Below are 18439 nucleotides of genomic sequence, written 5' to 3' on the forward strand. Positions count from 1 at the left end.
TTTTCATCTCTTTTGCTTTCCACAAAGTGTGATATCCATGAAAGCAAGTTAGCAGGCCATGCTGGTTTTGAGAATAAAGAAGAATTTTGTGAAGGGTAGGATTGTACAGTTTCTGTCATGGTACTGTCCTCTAACAAATGACTGACATGCATCTACAGTGTTCAATACTAATGTGGAAATCAGTGCTGGTAGATCAATTAACTATTCATTGTACATAGCTTCTGGAACTAGAAAGGGCAAAGTTTTTTAATAAATTGACAGTGAAATATTACCTGCTTTTCAATTGATTCAATATTTGGAATTATTTAAAAAAAGAAAGGTCAAAATGTACTGCAATGGAGTTTAATGTAAGACATTAGAAACTTAAAAAAAAATCAAATATATTGATTTTGTAGTCTTTTTTGATGTAGAAATGGCAAGTACAGGTATACAGAATTCTTTAGAATTCTTTAGAATTAGTTTTTCCAAGCAAATTTCATTATTACACATTTAAAAAATGCATTATATTATTTCTACAACAGATTTATGAAAATACTGGAAAATAGCTTTACATGTATATACATATAAGTATCTAAGTCCATCTTTTGTTCAGTACAGCACTTTTAGTTTAGTAGATTGAAATGCTATTATTATTTTTTTTTTTCCCTGAGTGCCTTTTCTAATGAAGCTGCTTTTCTGAATTGGAGCAGAGACTTTAGTGTTAGTGCCATTCTTGCAAGAAAATCTAGCATTTTCTCCTGTCCTATTTGTTACCATATTTTGTTGTTCTGGTTTCATAACGCGAGTAGTTATTACCTTCCTCAAAAATTATTTTATTCTGTTCCTCTGGAAATACACAGATTTCTGTATATCTTCTATTTATGCATGAAACCACAAAGTACATACTTAATGTAGCCATGTGAACAGGGTGTCATGGGCTGTGCATTACACCTGTTAACCATCTTGGCATAGGCCATGAAATTTTCGGTAACCCTGATTATCTCCACAGAGCTTCTGAAATTCCTCCCAGTATTAGAATTCCAAGGCTGTCCAATATGAAGGGATTTTCTGACTTCTTCCTAACTTAAGCTTTTTTCTTTGTGTATTGTTTTGTCTGTAGCCACCAGTGTAAGTACGTGATGTTAGGAAACACATTGGGGGACTGTAATAAAGGGACTATGGAACAGCAAAAAGTAGGCAAGCTTGTATTTGACTGAACTTAGGTGCAATATGGAAAACTTTTCCAGTTGTTTCATGAAGAACAGGAAAAAAGAGCAAATAAGATGTACATGTGTAGAGTCTTGTAAAGCTATCAAAATAAATGAAGGAGAAAACGTGCATCTTGGTCCTTCCTTTCTTCTTTGCCCTTCCTATTTTTCCGAATTTGAATTAAGCTTCTCTTTGAATTGTTGCTGTCAAGTTCCAACTACCATGTGTGTCACTGGCCTATAAGAGCTGGGCAACTGATTCACATAAGGGTGAAACTGTTATCTTTAAATGAAATAAGCTGTGTGAGCTTTTCACTGTTAAGGCCTCTAGGCAATCTTTGCAATTTAGTTTAGGATTGTGAGATCTTAGGGGAAAAAAAACTCCATCATGTTCTCCTGACATCATTGTCAGATTGAGCCTCTGAATAGTACTTTCAGCAAAAGCAAGGAAGTTAATTTTTACAATTTTATAATTGATTCCAAATCTAGATGCCTTACGCAGGTAAAAATTAATAGGACTTGTGGTTCCGGGGACCTCAAAACCTTCAGAATGTATTAGAAAGTATGTTTTTTGAACTTGACCTTTTAAACAAAAGTACAAAACCATCTTATGAATACAGGACATTATATTGGCAGCAGTTGACATGATGGGTTTGAAGTAAACATGAGAAAAACATAGGCATTGCTTATTGTGTATTTAAAGACTCTTGCACTCTAGTGTGATTATCATAGTAAGAAGACTTATATGGAATAAAATAATAATTCAAAAGTTTATTCAATTTAATGACAGCTACCATTTATATTTTGGTTTTTTTCATTATCAACCACTGCTGTCTGATTCTCTGTGATTTCTCTGTTATGATAAATCAGAAAGGCGTAGGTATTGAAATCTAGTATCTCCAACAAAATGAAGGAAACTCTGCATAAGTGAAAGCAAAGGATTACTATGTTTAAGGTGCTGTGAATATGCTTTCAAGGGGCCTTTTTTGCAAATAAATATGGAGTTTAGCTTTAGAAAGAGTACTACAGTAAGTAGGTAAGTAAAGTAAGTAAATAAAGTAAGTTAAGTAAGTAAGTAAAGGCTGTGTAAATAAATGATCTGAGACAGCCCATCTGAGAATAACTTGTAAATATGAGTTTATTTAACAACGTTTAATTAATTACTAATTTATAATAACTTAATAATTAATGAATTGATTATCACTAAAAATTGTGCCATTTCTCTACAACTCTTTACAGTTCTGCTGTGGTAGCATTTTGACACTGTTGTCATGAAGATTAATGTTTGTTTTAGCTCATAGATTATGATGTTTTTAATTATTTTCTAAAAAAATAAATGTATAGCATACAGATAGTTAAAATAGTGAGTTAAAACCTTTGAAATTTTATTTCTGTAATGAATTGCATTATGGATTTTGATTATGTGCATTTATCAAACATTTTAACTGTCTTGAAAGATACAGGTAATATATGAGGAAGGCCTATCTTTTAGCTTTAATTTCATGAATAAATCTTACTGCACATCGCTCCAGATTGATCTGTGCTAAGAAGTGAAGTCCCCACAGGTTCGTATGTCTGTTGTAATGGTGAAGATAGACTATTAAGGAGGAAGTATTAGTAGGTGGATCTGTTCTGCTCTCCCATTGTACATATTTTTGCTTTTAAAATAACTAAGACTAAACAGATCCCTTTCCAAACACTATAGTATTTTCTTTTAAAACCTGGGAAGGACTTGAGTGAAGAAAAATGGCATAAGAGCACACTATCTGAGAATACTCTAATGTTAGGTCAGTGTAAAAAATCTATTGCCTTCAGTGCTTCTCTGTAGTATAGTTAATAATTTTTCTCAACACATAGGGAACATCAAATTATTTCATTAAATAAGCATCTTGGTAGTGAAAGATGCTGTGACACTGGTGATTCTATGAGCTTCCTCCAGGAAGTGGCTGCAGATTCTCAATCCTATTGAAAATAGACCTCAAAATAGGTCTACTATAGAAAAAATATGGGTCTTTTACTGAAAATTTGGCAATGAAGTTAAAGCTTGATGGACACATGTAACCTTTGTATATGATAGCTTTGGTCAGATAGAACTCTCATAATCCAAAGATTAAACTATTTTGTATACTGTTAGCAACCTTCAAATAATTCATCTTGGGTACTGACTAAAACCAGTACAGACTGTGCAGATGAAATTGTGTGGCTACCTCAATATACTTCAATCAAAGTTTTAGAAAAGCACATAAATAATGTCGTTGAATGCTTGATCTTGACAAGAGGTGAAATTTTGTGAACTATTGAATCTTTTATTGAACATGGCTGTCATTCTCAGATCACTCATCTTTTACTGGGTTTTAGGACGTTGCGGTAAAATGTGTGCCAGTTTCAGGATGCCAAGTCTCATTTTTTCTGGGGTTCTTGACAGGTATAGTGGTAAGAAGAGGCAGTCATATTGTAGGAGACCTTCTCTACACAGTTAGAAGACTGATTTGCTGCTATACAATTTCAACAGTTAGCCAGTGCCAGTTGTCAGGTATATGGCAGATGTAGATTTGCTGTGATGTGTTTTCCTTGGGAATGCAGTTTATCAAAATCATAGTACTTTGAATAATGCATTTTTTTCTATCTCGAACACCCACTCATAAAAATAAATGTTGAGTTTTGGATTGTATAAATATTGCTGTGTACACCAGTTCTTATGATGAAACTACTTTATATTAAAGTTTTTTTTTTTAATCTTTTTATTTGAAAATAACAGGAAGAGAGATTTTTGATTCAAATGCAGGTATTCTCCTATGTGAAAGCATGTCATACATCTGTTTTTGTTTGACTTGTCCTGCAAAATCACCTGTATTAACCTACCAAAGCAAAGCAGCAAAAGGGAAAATTGTGCCAAGGGAGAAGTAACATTTTTAGTAGTGCTATAAAACATACAATAGCATATAGCAGTATATGCTGTAGCATATAATGGATTATTGTTGCCAAGTTTTTGGAATGTAAATTGGTATCTTTTTTTATTTATTCCAATTATTTTGATGTTTTAGAATCAATTTTTTTATTTGATATGTATTTAGTCTCATACGTATGAATCAAAACACTGACTCTCTTTCCAGTGTGAATGAGTACATCTAGATAAATATCCTATTCTATTAAGGCTGCTGAAACAGCACCAAAGAAATTGGGAATCATATTGTTTGCTTCTAGGTTTGGTAGCTACTCACTGAGCAACCTTTATATGTGATGCACAGAATTCTTAGATTTCTGATCTGCAGCATTGGTAGAGCATTTATCTAACTCATCATTCATTAGTGTTATGTGGCTTTTGTTACCGTGTTAATATTTGTAGATTTGGGGATTTTTCTCTTAAAAGGATATTGTAAGTGAAAGTGTTGTCCCATTTTATTTTTTTAGCTTTATGGTTTTTTTGCCTTTTTGAAATTTTCCTACATAATTTGTGTTGTAACTTTAGTATAATTATGAACATTTAAATGCCAGTGTGACTAACTGTTTGAGTAATGAATTAAGGGTGGGCATTCAATAATTGAACTTGCATGGTATAATGGGCTTAATTAGCATTGATATGTTGATATAATGCTTTACAACACTCTGAGGATGTGCATGTATTGAGCAATTTATCCTCCTAACATGCAGGTTAGTGAGGTTAGTATGGTGATGTTTATTCTACAGGTGGGTAAAGTGAAGACAGATAGAAGTATGGGATGAAAGAATTTGTTCATGAAACATGAAGTTTCTGAAATGATACCTGAATTAGATGTGAGGTTTTCAGACTACCATTTCTTTGATGAACACGCTTATCTTTTATGTGCTGTTCTTGACATATTTCAACTTCCTGCACTTATTTATTGTACTCTAAAGGAAATAAAACAATTTTAATTTGTACTACTTCAATGAAAGGAATGGCATGCCATTAATAACTTTCATGTGAAATTAAGAACAAAAACATTACATTTTCCTCCTCCCCAATACACACTTTTGCTTTTTCTAGGTGGAGGAGTATCATCTTTAAAGTGATAACTATTTAAAACAATCTCTTTAAAATAATTAATTCTTACAGATGGTAGTGACTTCCTGCAACAAGAAAGAAAACAAGATGTCCATTCATATCAGCCCAAAGTCACTGCTTAGGCATTGATTCTTTCATATTTTCTGTTTCTGTTAACAAAGATTGACTTAATTTATTTTCTAGAACCTGGGGTAATTTTAAAATAAGCAGAAAATCAAACTTTTAATGTATACTTTAGATTTTAATTTACCTGCAGAGACCAGTTAATTATTGGGTACTTTTAAATTGCTATTCTAATAATTAAAATGAAAACTGTATATAAAGTATCTTCTACTGCCTGGATCCATAATGAAGTTGTATGAATATTTATGCAATATTTACCAAAAAGAATTAAACAAAACATTATTTTACTTCATTCACAGCTTGGGGAGAAACAGCAAGATTTATAGGATACCTTATTTGAAAATATATCTGTAAAGTAATTAACTGAAGGACTGTTAAACAAAGAACTGAGTTTGAAATTAGCTTTGAAAGTGATGTGTATTACAAACTGATACCTGTTGTGAAAATACATTGCATAGCCTGATTTTAACTTTTGTATAAGGGATACTGTTTTAAAAAATACTAAAAATTACTTACTTGTTTGTTTTGCATGTCTTAACTGTTAAATTTTCCCTTCTTTCTTTTGACAGTATTACCTAGTCATACTTGTGGCAACCCAGGAGAAATACCTAAAGGAGTACTTCATGGAACAAGATTCAACATTGGAGATAAAATCCGATACAGCTGTATCTCTGGGTACATCCTAGAAGGCCATGCCATGTTGACATGTATTGTGAGTCCTGGAAATGGTGCATCATGGGATTTTCCAGTTCCTTTTTGCAGAGGTAAACATGAAGATATGAAATAACTTAAAAATATTAAGACAATATTAAAATAGCAGATTAAATAAATTTATTTTGAAGGGGGTTTTGTTTGGTTGGTTTGTTTTTTTTTTACTTTCTGAATGTAAATGTACTAACGTACTGACTAAAGATCTGCACCATTTAAAACTGTAATCACATTTCAGAAGCAGTGACTCTCCAGAGCTGACATTCAGAGGTAGATATTATATGCTGATCTTTATTCATTTTCAATTATGTAGCAATTGCTATATCAATTTGATGGCAGGATCTGGTAAATGCTTTTGAAGTTTCTTCTTTTGGAAACTTTTCATCAGGAAAGAGAAGTTTGAAATCTTCAACCATACAATGCTTGAAGGGGACCTCTAGTGATCCAATCCTTTTGAGTCCAACTCCTGCTCAAAGCACTGACAATTTCAAAGCTATGAACCAAAGGTCAGGTTGCTCAGGGCTTTGCCCAGTTGAAATTTTAGTATCTCTATCTCTATGGATGGAGTTTCTAAGGCCTCTCTGGAAACCTGTTCTAGCGCATAGCTGCCCTCATTCTCATGTCTAATTCAAATTATCTTTTTACAGATTGTGTCCATTTCTTGTTCTCCTGTTGTGGACCTATAAAATGATTATGGTTCATCTCTCCTAAACTAAATAGCACCGTTAGATTTTCTCATAACTTCCTCTTTTCCAGGCTGAAAAATCCATTTTCCTCATTCTTGAGTCTCATACATATGTTCTTCAGCATCTTAACCATTGTAGTGGCCCTTCTCTGCACTTGTTCTACTCTGTCAATGTCAATATCTCCTTTGTGCTAGGATACCGTAAAATGGACACAGCATTTCATATGGGACCTCCTGAGTGGCAAGTAGATGAATTCTTTAACTCTCTCTCTTTAGCTTCTGGCTCTGTTCTTGCTCATGCAACCCAATAGGAGGTAAGCCTTCAATGGTGCAAAGTACACCACTGACTCCACTTGTGTTTCACCAGGAACTCAGGTCATTTCATCAGAGCTGCCACCTTGCAAATACTTTTTGCATGGGATGATCCTGTTCCAGGTAGGGGACTTGGCATTTTTGTTCTGTAATTTCATGAGATTCCTGTCATTCTTCCAGCTTCTTGAAGCCTTTTGTCAAAGGCTATCATCAAAGCCTGTCTGAATGACAGCCCTGCCTTTCAGGGTGCCATCTGCAAACCTTGCCAGGGTGCGTTCAATCCCATGCTCCAGGCTCAGGGTGAAGTTACTATACATATTCAGCCCCAGTTTGAATCCCTGGGCAGTGTCGCAAGTCACTGACCACTACCTTGACTTTAAACAGTTGGCCTCTGCTGTCTGAGCCAGATGGTCCAGGCAGATTTTCACTCACATAATAGTCCACCCGTCGAGTCTGTATGCCCTCTATTTGTCTACAAGGATATAGTGGGGAACAGCGTTCTGAAAAATCTGTTAACTTCAGGCTAAATCATTTCATCAAAGAAAGCATTCAGGTAGCCAAGGATGATTTGCATCGACAAAAGCTGCCTGTTCCTGTTCACCTTTATGTCCTTTGTGTGCTTGGGAATGGTTTTCATAAACACCTTCAACATAATTTTCTGGAGGTCTGAGGTAAACTTGACAGATATACAGTTGGTAAGATTCTTGGGGTTTTTTTTAAATGAGAAATGAAAAATTTTCTTTTTTCCAGTCATTGGTAATCACCCTTGATTGTCACTCGAATCATTTGAACATGTATCATTCAAAGATGACACAGAGCAACCTCACACTGTGGCACACCAAGAACCCTGATGTGCATACTGTTAAGTACACTTACGAACTTACATACTGTTACGAACTTGTACATATCCTGTTTACTTCTGTAGTTCCTTGTATTGTTTCTCCTGTGCTGTGGCTACTGTTTTTCTTCCCCAAACTTCTGCATGTTATTGAGAATTGGCAATCTTTGCTAATGAAGAGAGAAGCAAAGGGGACACTGAGTGCCTCAGCCTTTTCCATGTCTTCATCACAAGGTCACTTACCCCACTGAACAGCAGGCCACCATATCCTTCATTTTCTCTTTGTTGTTGATACACCTACAGAATGGTTTCTAGAATGGCCACTCTTAACATTACTCACCAGTTTCATTCCATCTGAGCTTCAACCTTCCTCCTTCTATCCCTGCATTCCTGAGCAACACTTCCATATTCCTTTCAAGTAGCTTGTCGCTGCTTTCACAGTTTGTACATTTAAAAAAAATGTATTTGTATTTGGTATTTCAGTTAAAAAATCTCACTCAGGCATTTCCTGTTCAAACCCAGCAGCCTCCTGCTATGCGTACACATTTATGCACTAGAAATAGATGCACCCTTATTGAGCTTTGAGGAAGCTACCCTTGAAGTCCAACAAGCTGTCCTGAGCCCTGTAGCCCTTCAAGGCATCGGCCCATAAGAGCCTGTCTGTCACTTCACAAAGAAGTTGAAATCTTCTCTGCTGAGGTCCAAGGAGTTTATTCTACTACCTGCCTTCCACACTTCCCTTAGAATCTTCAGCTCGTGTCTATCACTTATGTGAATGGTTCTTTGTTCCTAGTTGACTTGTCCAGTGCCTGCATTATTCCCAATGAACTCAGAAATCTAGTGGATTGCTTGCCCTCTGTCATGCTGCCATCCTCACAGATGTTGGGATAGTTTCCCATGAGAACCAGAGCCTGTTGTTGGGAAACTTCTAGTTGTTTAAACATTTTGACTACCTCTTGATCAAGTGGTCTGTAGCAGATATTCAGCATAATGATCTCCCTCTTGGCTTCCCCTTCTTGTTCTAGCCCACAGGAGCTCAATGAGTTTGTTGCCTGTGGTGTAGCTGAGCTCTGTTCATTCAAGATCTTACTTGATCTTGGTAGGGTGCAGCCTCTCCTTTCGTTGCTGCTTCTCCAAAGAGCCTGTGTCTATTCATTGCAGCCCTCCAGTCAGGTGAGCTGTCCCACTGTCTGTAATCACAATGACACCACAGTTCTGTAACTATTCATACCCTTTCAATTTGTTCAGTTTGCTTCCTATGCAGCACATTTCTGTATACAGGCACTTCAGCTGGGCTTCCAGTCATGTTACTTTCTGAGCAGGAGGGAGAGAAACATTCATTGCCTTGTCGCATGGCTTCTTCCCGGGGCCAGTTCTACCACTTACTTGTAGGTTTTGGCCTGCATCCCTGACAAATTCAGTTTAGAGCTCTCCTCACTTGTTCAACAAATCTCTTGCTCTGTTCAGCCAGGCAGATCCCATGACTCCCCTGCTGTCCTCCTTTCTTTTAGAGTCAAGTGTGGTTCTGCAGGAATCTGATATCCTGCTTGAGCTTTTCCCTTTCCATTAAGGAGAACTCATCTGGTCTCTTATGCTTTTCACCTCAATCCCAAGCCCTATGGTCATCCTTTACTGCTAAAATTCTCCCTTGGAAGTATTATTAGTACCCATGTGGATGGGCAACAAAGGGTGATTGTTGTCTTTTGTTATAATTTCTAAAGGTTTCTTGTGACTGAAGGGTCTGACAATGTAATTCCTCACAGCAAAGAAATATTTTTGTAAATTTCTGTGCTCCAAAACAAATGCAGGAGTTCGTAATAATAATAAAAAACACCAGCACCACGCAAAAAACCCCAACAAAACAACAAAACCCCCAAAACCAACAGATTTGGGTCATGTTTGTTGTTTGATTTCAATCAGTACAAAACAAAGATCTTTTTTACTAGTGCTTCAAAACAGGAGGAAAACAGAAATTTTCTAACCTTTCAGATTTATGATCTTCGATTTTTTTTATCTTTCTAATAAGAGGTAATAAACAGGTTTCAGAAAAAAATACATGTCATAAGTTCATGGTGTTGTCAGTGTCTACTAAATATTTGCCTGTTTCTACAGATACTGTCCAGTTTGGCAGTGTTTGTTGCATAGTTTTTTTCAAAATTTTGTTCATAATTTGTAACTCTTTGCATTTAACCTTTTAATAAAAACTCAAGTGGAGTTCTAATCTACATATAAAACTTCAATGAATCCAAAGAAATCTGTACTTTCTTTCAAGAAATTGGAACCATAAACCCCATCCTTATTTAACAGTTAGTGATTTATGTGAGCTGAGGCATTGCCTCAGTGGACTTTTAGAGTTCATGTGGAATTTGGGTTTGATGATGGATTTTAGATGTTCCTTATTTTATCAGTCTGGAAGAAATGCATGAGGTAGCCCCTTCCATTCATTTTCCAAATGTTCCCCTATTGTTTCTCTAAGAACCTTGGTCTTTTCCATGAAAGCACCATTTGTTACAGTTTTGTTTCCAGATGTGGTTTTTTTTTTTTCTTTTTCTTTTTTTTTTTTTTTTTTCTTTTTTTTTTTTTTTTTTGGGGGCATTGTAAACTGATTTCATGGCATCCATGCAATAGAATATAGCAGAGGTAAAGCTACATGGTTTATATACACAAAAAAAATCATAACAACCTTGTTCTCTGTGGTATGTTTCCCTATTTTTGTTGATGCTAGCAAAATACTATTTTCTGCAATTGTGTTGTTTAATATTTTCATGAATATTAAGAAGCCGGTGTTGAGTAATTTATACATTATCTAACTGTACAAATGCTGATTCTGCTAGAAAAAACATCCTAGTGAATTATTAAGCCATTAAGATGTAGACAGCATAGACTCTTGTACGTGCAATTTTGTTTCTTTGGCTGCTGATCAATTTCAGAGGTTCTCCCTTTATAGAGTACAGCCATGCAGAGGGTGGTGGAGCTGAACTGTACTGCGGATCATTTATGGGTTAGAATGAACTCTAATTATTTTGATAGAAATAAAATTCATTTGATAGAAATCAAAGCTGCAGTGAATGACATTTTTAGAAAGTTTAATAATTTCACTGTCAAGACATTTACTTTATCTTTTTTTTTCTGTTTTCTTTCAATCAACTATGATTTTTTTTGTGTGTGAAAATATGGAAGCTTCCAAACTGGAAATGATAAAAAACAGTCCCTCCCAAAAATAGAAAACAGCCCCCAAAGAAAAGTTCAAAGGCAAATTCTGAAAAGAGAAGTAAAAAAATAGCCCTGTTTTTTATGTGGTAAGTAAGAGCAGCCATGGACTTCTCTTTTAGTAGAAGCTAACCGAGAAGTTTACCATGAGTTTCTGCAAAAAGTCATATAGGTGGCTTACAAAAATTGACAGAGAGAATCATTGACTCACCTAAGTTATTCTGGCTTTGTCCTGTGAATGGAAAGGATCTTTGTTGTTTCAGTCTTGGCTACCATAATAGTGTCACACAAAATATTCACCTTCATTGTCTTGAGACTGAATTACTGTGTGGTTGGTACAAGTCTGAAAAATTTGAAAGTTAATTTCATTCTCTGCAGTAACTCCACCAGTAGCTCATTTATGATATGTGACTACTTCTAAATGAACTTTCTATAATTAAGTTCTCAATTCTTAGTAATTTTGAGAATTTAGAAAGACACCCAATTATTGGTGGGAAAACAAAGAAAAAATAACAATGACAAGCCAGTAAAAGACACCATGTGTCAAAAAGGTCCAAACAGATCAAGTAATAATTAATCAGATTCCAGATTTAAGAAGTTTTATTTGAGAAATACTTTTGTGAAGAATATACAATCAAGAAGGTATTCTTAGAATAAATGAAGGAAGAAAGGATAAAGAGTTTATGATTCACTATAGAGTAATATAAACTAAATGCAGAGATTAAGAGATTATATTTTTGAGACATGTAGCAAACAGAGATTGAAGTTTTTGGTGTTATACATACCTTCTGATGTAGTAAGTAATTCTCTGATGTAATTTCTTCTGAGCCTCTGAGGTTCAGATGGATATGAGCTAATAAGTTTAAGGAGGAGAAAAAAAATGCCCTGATCCCATCATTTATCCATGTTTAAATATATTTATATACACACATAAGAAATAAAGAAAACAAAAATAAAATATCCCAACAATTCTTCTTATTGATGTTACAGTTACATAATAAAGTGAGAATATTTTTCCAAATCTTAACTTTTAGAGTTACATGGCAGATTCCTGCCTGAGAAATTTCGTTCACTTTCAAAATAATCTGACTTGGTGAAATGTTTACATTGAGGTGAAGTTTAAACGAAGCTCGTTGTAACTGGTCGAATAGAAAGTCAGAGAAGTGTTTCAGGAAAATCAGATAGGATACACTGAATAATTTCTTATACAGTAGTGCAGGACTGACTGTCACACCGCATCCAACAGTGATATGGACACAGCTGCAAGTTTTCTTTCCTCTGTGTGTGTGTCTAAGTATATATCTATTTACACAGACAGATATTTATGTTTATATATTCTTGTTCTAACACGTATCAGTAGGTATGGAGGGATCAGATAAAAAAAAGAAAAGATGTCAGATCAAAGCTGGATCTGTGAAAAAAGGTGTTTGTAAGACAGGAACTAGAAGTGAAAAATGAGATTAAGAGTACAATGAAAACATAGTGAGGGTACCCAGAATTATATGGTAAAGTCAAATAATGAAAAACAGGACTTCAGTCTGGCCATTAGAAACACAAGCAAGGTTGTCATCAGAGGAAGATACAATGAGTCAGTACAAATGTACAAAAAGCTCATGGTCAGTTCGAAAAAGATGAAGAATTTCATAACTGCATGTAGACTTCTAGGAATAGCTAGACTAAATTTCCTAATTATTAAAAAAAATACATGTAAAATCTGCAAGTCGTTAATTTTCCCTCAAATAATTTTTCCTTTACACTTTTTGCTTCAAAATTGGGGCTTTACTGTTAATTTGTTGTAGACTGTTATTTTAAGGGATCATTATCAGTGTTAAAATACAAATATATAATCAAGTGAAAGACTATCATATCACTGGAAAACATCTTAGGATAATTAATTGAAAAAGAAGAGACTCTTTACAAGCTACCCAGAAGACTGATCTTTTATTTCTGAGGGGGAGAGGGTGTGAGATTACAGACTGTTGATTAATTTTTTAACTTCTTAATCTAGCTATCCTCTCTTAAGACCGTTTCTGCATGAAAGAGGTGGCAGAGTTGGTGTTTTGGTTTAGTTAGCTCAAGCATGTACTATCACTTAATAACTGAACTTTTCTGCCAGGTTAGCAAATAGTTTGTCCATCACTATTTCTGTCAAATTTGAAATTTATAACTTTGTTGACTAATAGATCAGATTTCCTGTGCAGAGCAGATGACTGGAAATTGGTCTTTGTATACATAACTGATATGATAGAATACATAAGAATTGTAAAAGGGTATTAAATTAGAGCACAATGTTTACAAAGAAAAAGTGCACCGATCTCAAGGCCCAAGAAGCACAAGACTACCCCACTGAGTCCAGTATTGTCAGGGCCCATAACTACGGGAGAACCCTGCTGGGGTCTGCTTAAATTGAGCTCACTGAAGCGTCAAAGCAAAAATGTTCAAAGTAGCGCTACAGCTGCAATGGGTGCCCACAGGTGCCTACACAAGTTGCCACAATTTCTGCAAATTTATTTTGTACATACTATTACCTTGAAGTGAGAAATCTTACTTTTTAATATATGTAAAATAGACACTGTTTTCCTAAAACACAATAATTTCTGAAATTTAACAAAATAAATTCCATTCTACTTAGAGAGCAATCCAAATTATTTTGAAGTGCCCTCTGAAAACCGTGAAGAGAGAAAGAAAAATTCATTTTAGGTGCATGATCTAATGAGTATTTAATTTATATGAAGTTGATCAACAGCAAGAGAAGAAATTGAGAAAGGGAGGCAAACTGATTAGAGCACTTATCTGGGATGCAGTACATCTGGCTTCAAAGAAGAAAAAAACCCCCAACCTTCTGACAATTTTCTAATTTTTTAAACACTGAAAAGAAGCACAGGTGTTGGCTTTTACTTATTCAAAATAAAGTATGTAAAAACCTAAAATATTAAAGAAGATTAAGAAGTAGAAGTGAATATTTTGATAGTTAAAGAGCTGGTTGCCAATTAGAACTAGATTAGATCAATGAGTTGTCTGATGAAGGTGTAGTGCTACACCATTGTAACACTTAGCGATGTTTTTACTCTTAATGAATCTGGCAGTTTAACAGCTTGACAGTTGGCATTTTCATACTAAAATTAATTTTTAAACTTGGCATTGATATAATATGGCTTGGGTTTAGGTTTTTGTCAGTGAGATGTTTTAAAATGATAATTTTAAAATCCTATCTCAAAAAATCATGTAACTAACTGCTCATATGAACCATTTCCAAAATATCCAAAGCATGTATCTGTGAAAGTATTCATGATAATTTCACAGATGTGTTATCTCTACCAAAGAACTTTATTAAATGAGGTACTTTTGTCTACTTTTTCACAAATGAACTACAGAAAAATGCCATTTATAAAGAATTGAAGAAATTCATATAGAGTATCTCAGGTTGGAAGGGATCCATAAGATCATGGAGTCCCACTCCCTGGTCCTCACAGGACTTTCTAGAACCAAACCATACGACTAAGAACATCATCCAGACACTCCTTGAACTCTGACAGTCTTGGTGCTGTGACCATTTCCCTGGGGAACCTGTTCCAGTGACTGAACATCCTCTCACTGAAGAACCTTGTCCTGTCATTTAACCTGAACTTCCCACAATGCAGCTTCATTCCATTTCGTGTGTCCTGTCGCTGGGCCCCAGAGACAGGAGACCAGCACCTCCCCCTCCGCTGCCCCCCTTGAGGAAGTTGCAGGCTGTGATGAGGTGACCCCTCATCCTTCCCTTCTCCAAGCTGAACAAGCGGAGTGACCTCAGCTGCTTTTTCTAAGTCTTGTCTCGAGACCTTTCACTATCTTGGTTGCCCTCCTCTGGACACAATAATTCAATGTCCTTTTTAAATTGAGGTCCCTCAAACTGCACACAGTACTTGAGGTGGGGCCGCACCAGTGCAGTGTGGAGTGGGACAGTCACCTACCTCGACCAGCCAACTGTGCTGGGCTTGATGCACCCCAAGGCATGGCTGGCCCTTCTGGCTGCCAGCGCACAGTGTTGACTTGCCATAGACCCAGACCCCTAGATCATCTCTCTCCATGGGACTGCCTTCCAGCCTCAATAAATAAAGAACTGTTTCAGTGATGTTTTTAATAAGGTATGCTAAATAATGGATGCCCATGGTTCATTTAGAACCCTCTTAAAGCTGCAGTTTTCTATAATTGATAATACTTTAGAAAATGTGACTCAAAATGACAGTATGTCATTTGATGAAAATTTATAAAATATCACTCAAGTTTTTCATTGCATCTATTTTGTTGCTAGTGATAAAGAACTAAGAAAATTACTATGAATGGTATAAGAAAACTTTCTTATTATGAATTTTGTACTTTTAAGTCACAGCTGTATTTTTATCAGTTATGTTACAATAGTAATGTAGTGAAATGATCTTTCAAATGAGAAGCTTTTAGTATAAACTAAAGTTGAATAGCCAGTTCTGATCATTTACATTCATATTTGAAATTAATTTTGAAAAGTTAGATGAGTTTTAAATGCTTTGATCATTATGCAATAAATATTTTTCACTTCTGTAAATATTGTATTAGTTTTTTTTAATGAAACAGGCATATAGAACACAGAACATCACACTCTGGAAGGCATTTGTGTGGAAACGCGAGGAAAGCCCTGTAAAAATGACCGAATGTTTGACAGATATCTAAGCTAATTTAAATATGGAGTTTTCTAAGATACTGTTTCATTTTTTATCCCTTTCTTGGATATCTGCTTAGCAGGGCTTCCATCTCACTTGTAGGAAGATCTCATTTATGCAAAACACAGCTTACAAAAATTGTCAGATTGTTATTTTTGGTGAAATGACTCTTTCTAGTTTGAATGAAAATACAAGATTTTTCAATGGCTGCTATGTGATTCCTCAGTGATTTTGATGGATATGTTTATCTGTTTTAGCTAAGCTACACATCTATACAGTATATATGGTTTTTGTGAAGTGGTGCCTGCCGTATCTGTTTGCATATGTACTTTGTATAAGATGCATATTCTCTAAATTCAGAGCACTTAACTCCTGACTACTGAGAGATCCAAATGTTTCTGGCTTTATACTTGAAGTAGTCATTTATGCTGATACAAACAGCACTTTGTGCAGTTGCTTACAACTTGAAAATAACCATGAGTGTTTGGAATTAATTACTTGCACATTTTAAAATGCAATTTGTTAATCGCTTAGAGTTTGAGTTCATGAAGCCTGAGGCACTATCTGCTATCAAATTACTCCAAGCACAGTGATGCATTAAGATTCCTAAGCACTTTTCTAGCTCGCTGAAAAGCATAACGTGGAGAATGCTATGGACAAAAGAAGGATGATCATTCAAAGGAGGCCAACTAGCTCTGGGGCCAGGTGGTGAAACACAGTGTATGTCTGGACACATTATGTCTTCTCCCTGAGTGGCGTGGCCACATCCTCCCTGCCTGTGCTCACTCTTAGGCCATTTATTACGTTTGAGCTTTAAACAGTTTCTTTGCCTTAGCCTGGGTATCACCTCTGATGGGGGAAGTCCCTGAACCATGGTCTCCTGGAACATGGGACATATGTCAGAGGAAGGATCATTCTTTCTTCAAAAGCAGCTGCTTTTGCTGCAGTCTTTCCCTAGCACATCCACATCTGTCAGAGAGAAAATAGTGACTCTTTGGTCCAAGTTAGTTTCTGTGGTCTTACTTAACTAATGTTCCCTTTCCGTTTCTGAGCTGACTTGGTTTCTTGCAAGCCTCTTTGAAATGGTGTTATTAATAGATTAAAAAGCTATGCATCCCCCTGACAGATATCTGTAGTAGCCTGAGATCCTTTGGCTTTCATTGGTAATGCAGAGCGTTAGATTTTTGTGTGTGATTGCCAGAAATAATCAACTACATAAACCTTCTTTGTCAGCTGTAAATTCCAGAGCTTTAGAGCTCAAAGCTTATTCAATGGCTCTGCAGCAGAAACGCTGAGTAGCATTGTAATTACCATTACCATGTTACTTAGTGTCAGTATAAACACACTGGGAGAGGATGTCATTGAGAATCATAAAAAAAAAATAAAAAATAACAGCAAGCAGCTAGTACCAATGAGTTATGGCTAACTTAGGATTTAGCACATCTTGCTGGTTACCGTGGATGGAAAAAGCTTGCTTGCTGGCTTTCAAGAATACAGGTAGAAGCTGTATGCATTATTACTGGAACTCATACCCTTACATTTTGATTCTTAAAAAAAAAAAAAATAAATAAAACCCCCCACACTCTTATGGCAAAATATGAACAGGAAGAAAGCCTGGACAAAAAAAAAGAAAAAAAAAAGGTAGAAGTCATCAGGTTTTGCTTTTTGATGGTTCATTCAAACTCTGATAGTGATGATGGCCACAGTAGAAATCAAAAACTCAGTGTAAGTTTCTGTACTGAAGGCACAGGGTGTATGAAGTAAATTTGTTTGTCCTTTGCTGAGTTAGATGATGATCTGAATTGAATTGCTTGAAAGCTATACATTTTGTTTAAAAAAACAGGAAAACTGGGTAAATCTAGGTATTATTGGATAACAAACCTTTCTGATTTATTATGGATTTACAATAGTTTTTAAATTATTGTAATCTTTTCATGTATTATGCACTAGGAATTTTGACTTTGATTCTCAACTTTATCCATGAGTTCTTTATTTTTCACTTTCTTTCCCCTTTCATCCCTCAGAGCCACATGGCCTTTTTAATATGCACTGTATAAAAAGCCAGGAATTGAGGGAGGAATCACAAAAATGATGTGATTTCACCAACAAAAAAGAAATATTTTAGAAGTGTAGATATATTCCACCTCTTAATCTCATTCATCTACAAAAGAACACATAAATATCAGGGTCCAGAAAGTAAGATATGAAATTTGTTGAAAAGTGTCATGAAACTCAATAAGGCTTTGGCAGCCAAGGTTATGTTACATTTCTTTATGTCAAAATTTATTTTGCGTTTAGAATAGTAAAGATAACTAGCTGTTTTAATCTCTTCAGCAGCTTTCTCTCCTCTTTTTAGTCAAATTAATGGTCCACACAATACGTAAATGTTAAATAAATTATTGTGTTTCTTCCTTTCTCCCAATTCTGCCTTCTATTTCAGTCCCTTATTAGCTATTTATTCTTTTTTAATAGTCTACTTTTTTTAACATCCAGCTAGAGTATTCCTCTTCCTTGGATTGAAATTAATCCTTTTTCCTTCAAACCTTCCTTTAAAACTCACTTTCACTGACAGGCTTTCAACTGTGATTTAGAAGGGCAGCTCTACTCCTACCCCTCTCTGTTGTCTTAATTAGCTATGCAATTATTAGACTGTAAGTTCCTTGTGTCATGCAT

General features: G+C 35.4%; 1 protein-coding gene across 6 annotated transcripts in view; it reads left to right on the forward strand.

Moving 5' to 3' along the window:
- Nucleotides 1-18439, forward strand: part of CSMD1 (CUB and Sushi multiple domains 1) — a 1231811-nt gene that overhangs the window by 581029 nt on the left and 632343 nt on the right. For all 6 annotated transcript variants that reach the window (XR_013928146.1, XM_080387724.1, XM_080387722.1 and 3 more), the window contains one exon: nucleotides 5904-6098. Coding sequence is in view for 5 of the 6 variants with exons in the window: in XM_080387724.1 (XP_080243850.1) it covers nucleotides 5904-6098 (195 nt within the window). In the remaining variant the exon portion in view is untranslated. The remainder of the gene's footprint in view (nucleotides 1-5903; nucleotides 6099-18439) is intronic.

The sequence above is a fragment of the Falco punctatus genome (genome assembly GCF_963210335.1).
Source record: "Falco punctatus genome assembly, chromosome: 5".
Taxonomy (NCBI): Eukaryota; Metazoa; Chordata; class Aves; order Falconiformes; family Falconidae; genus Falco; species Falco punctatus.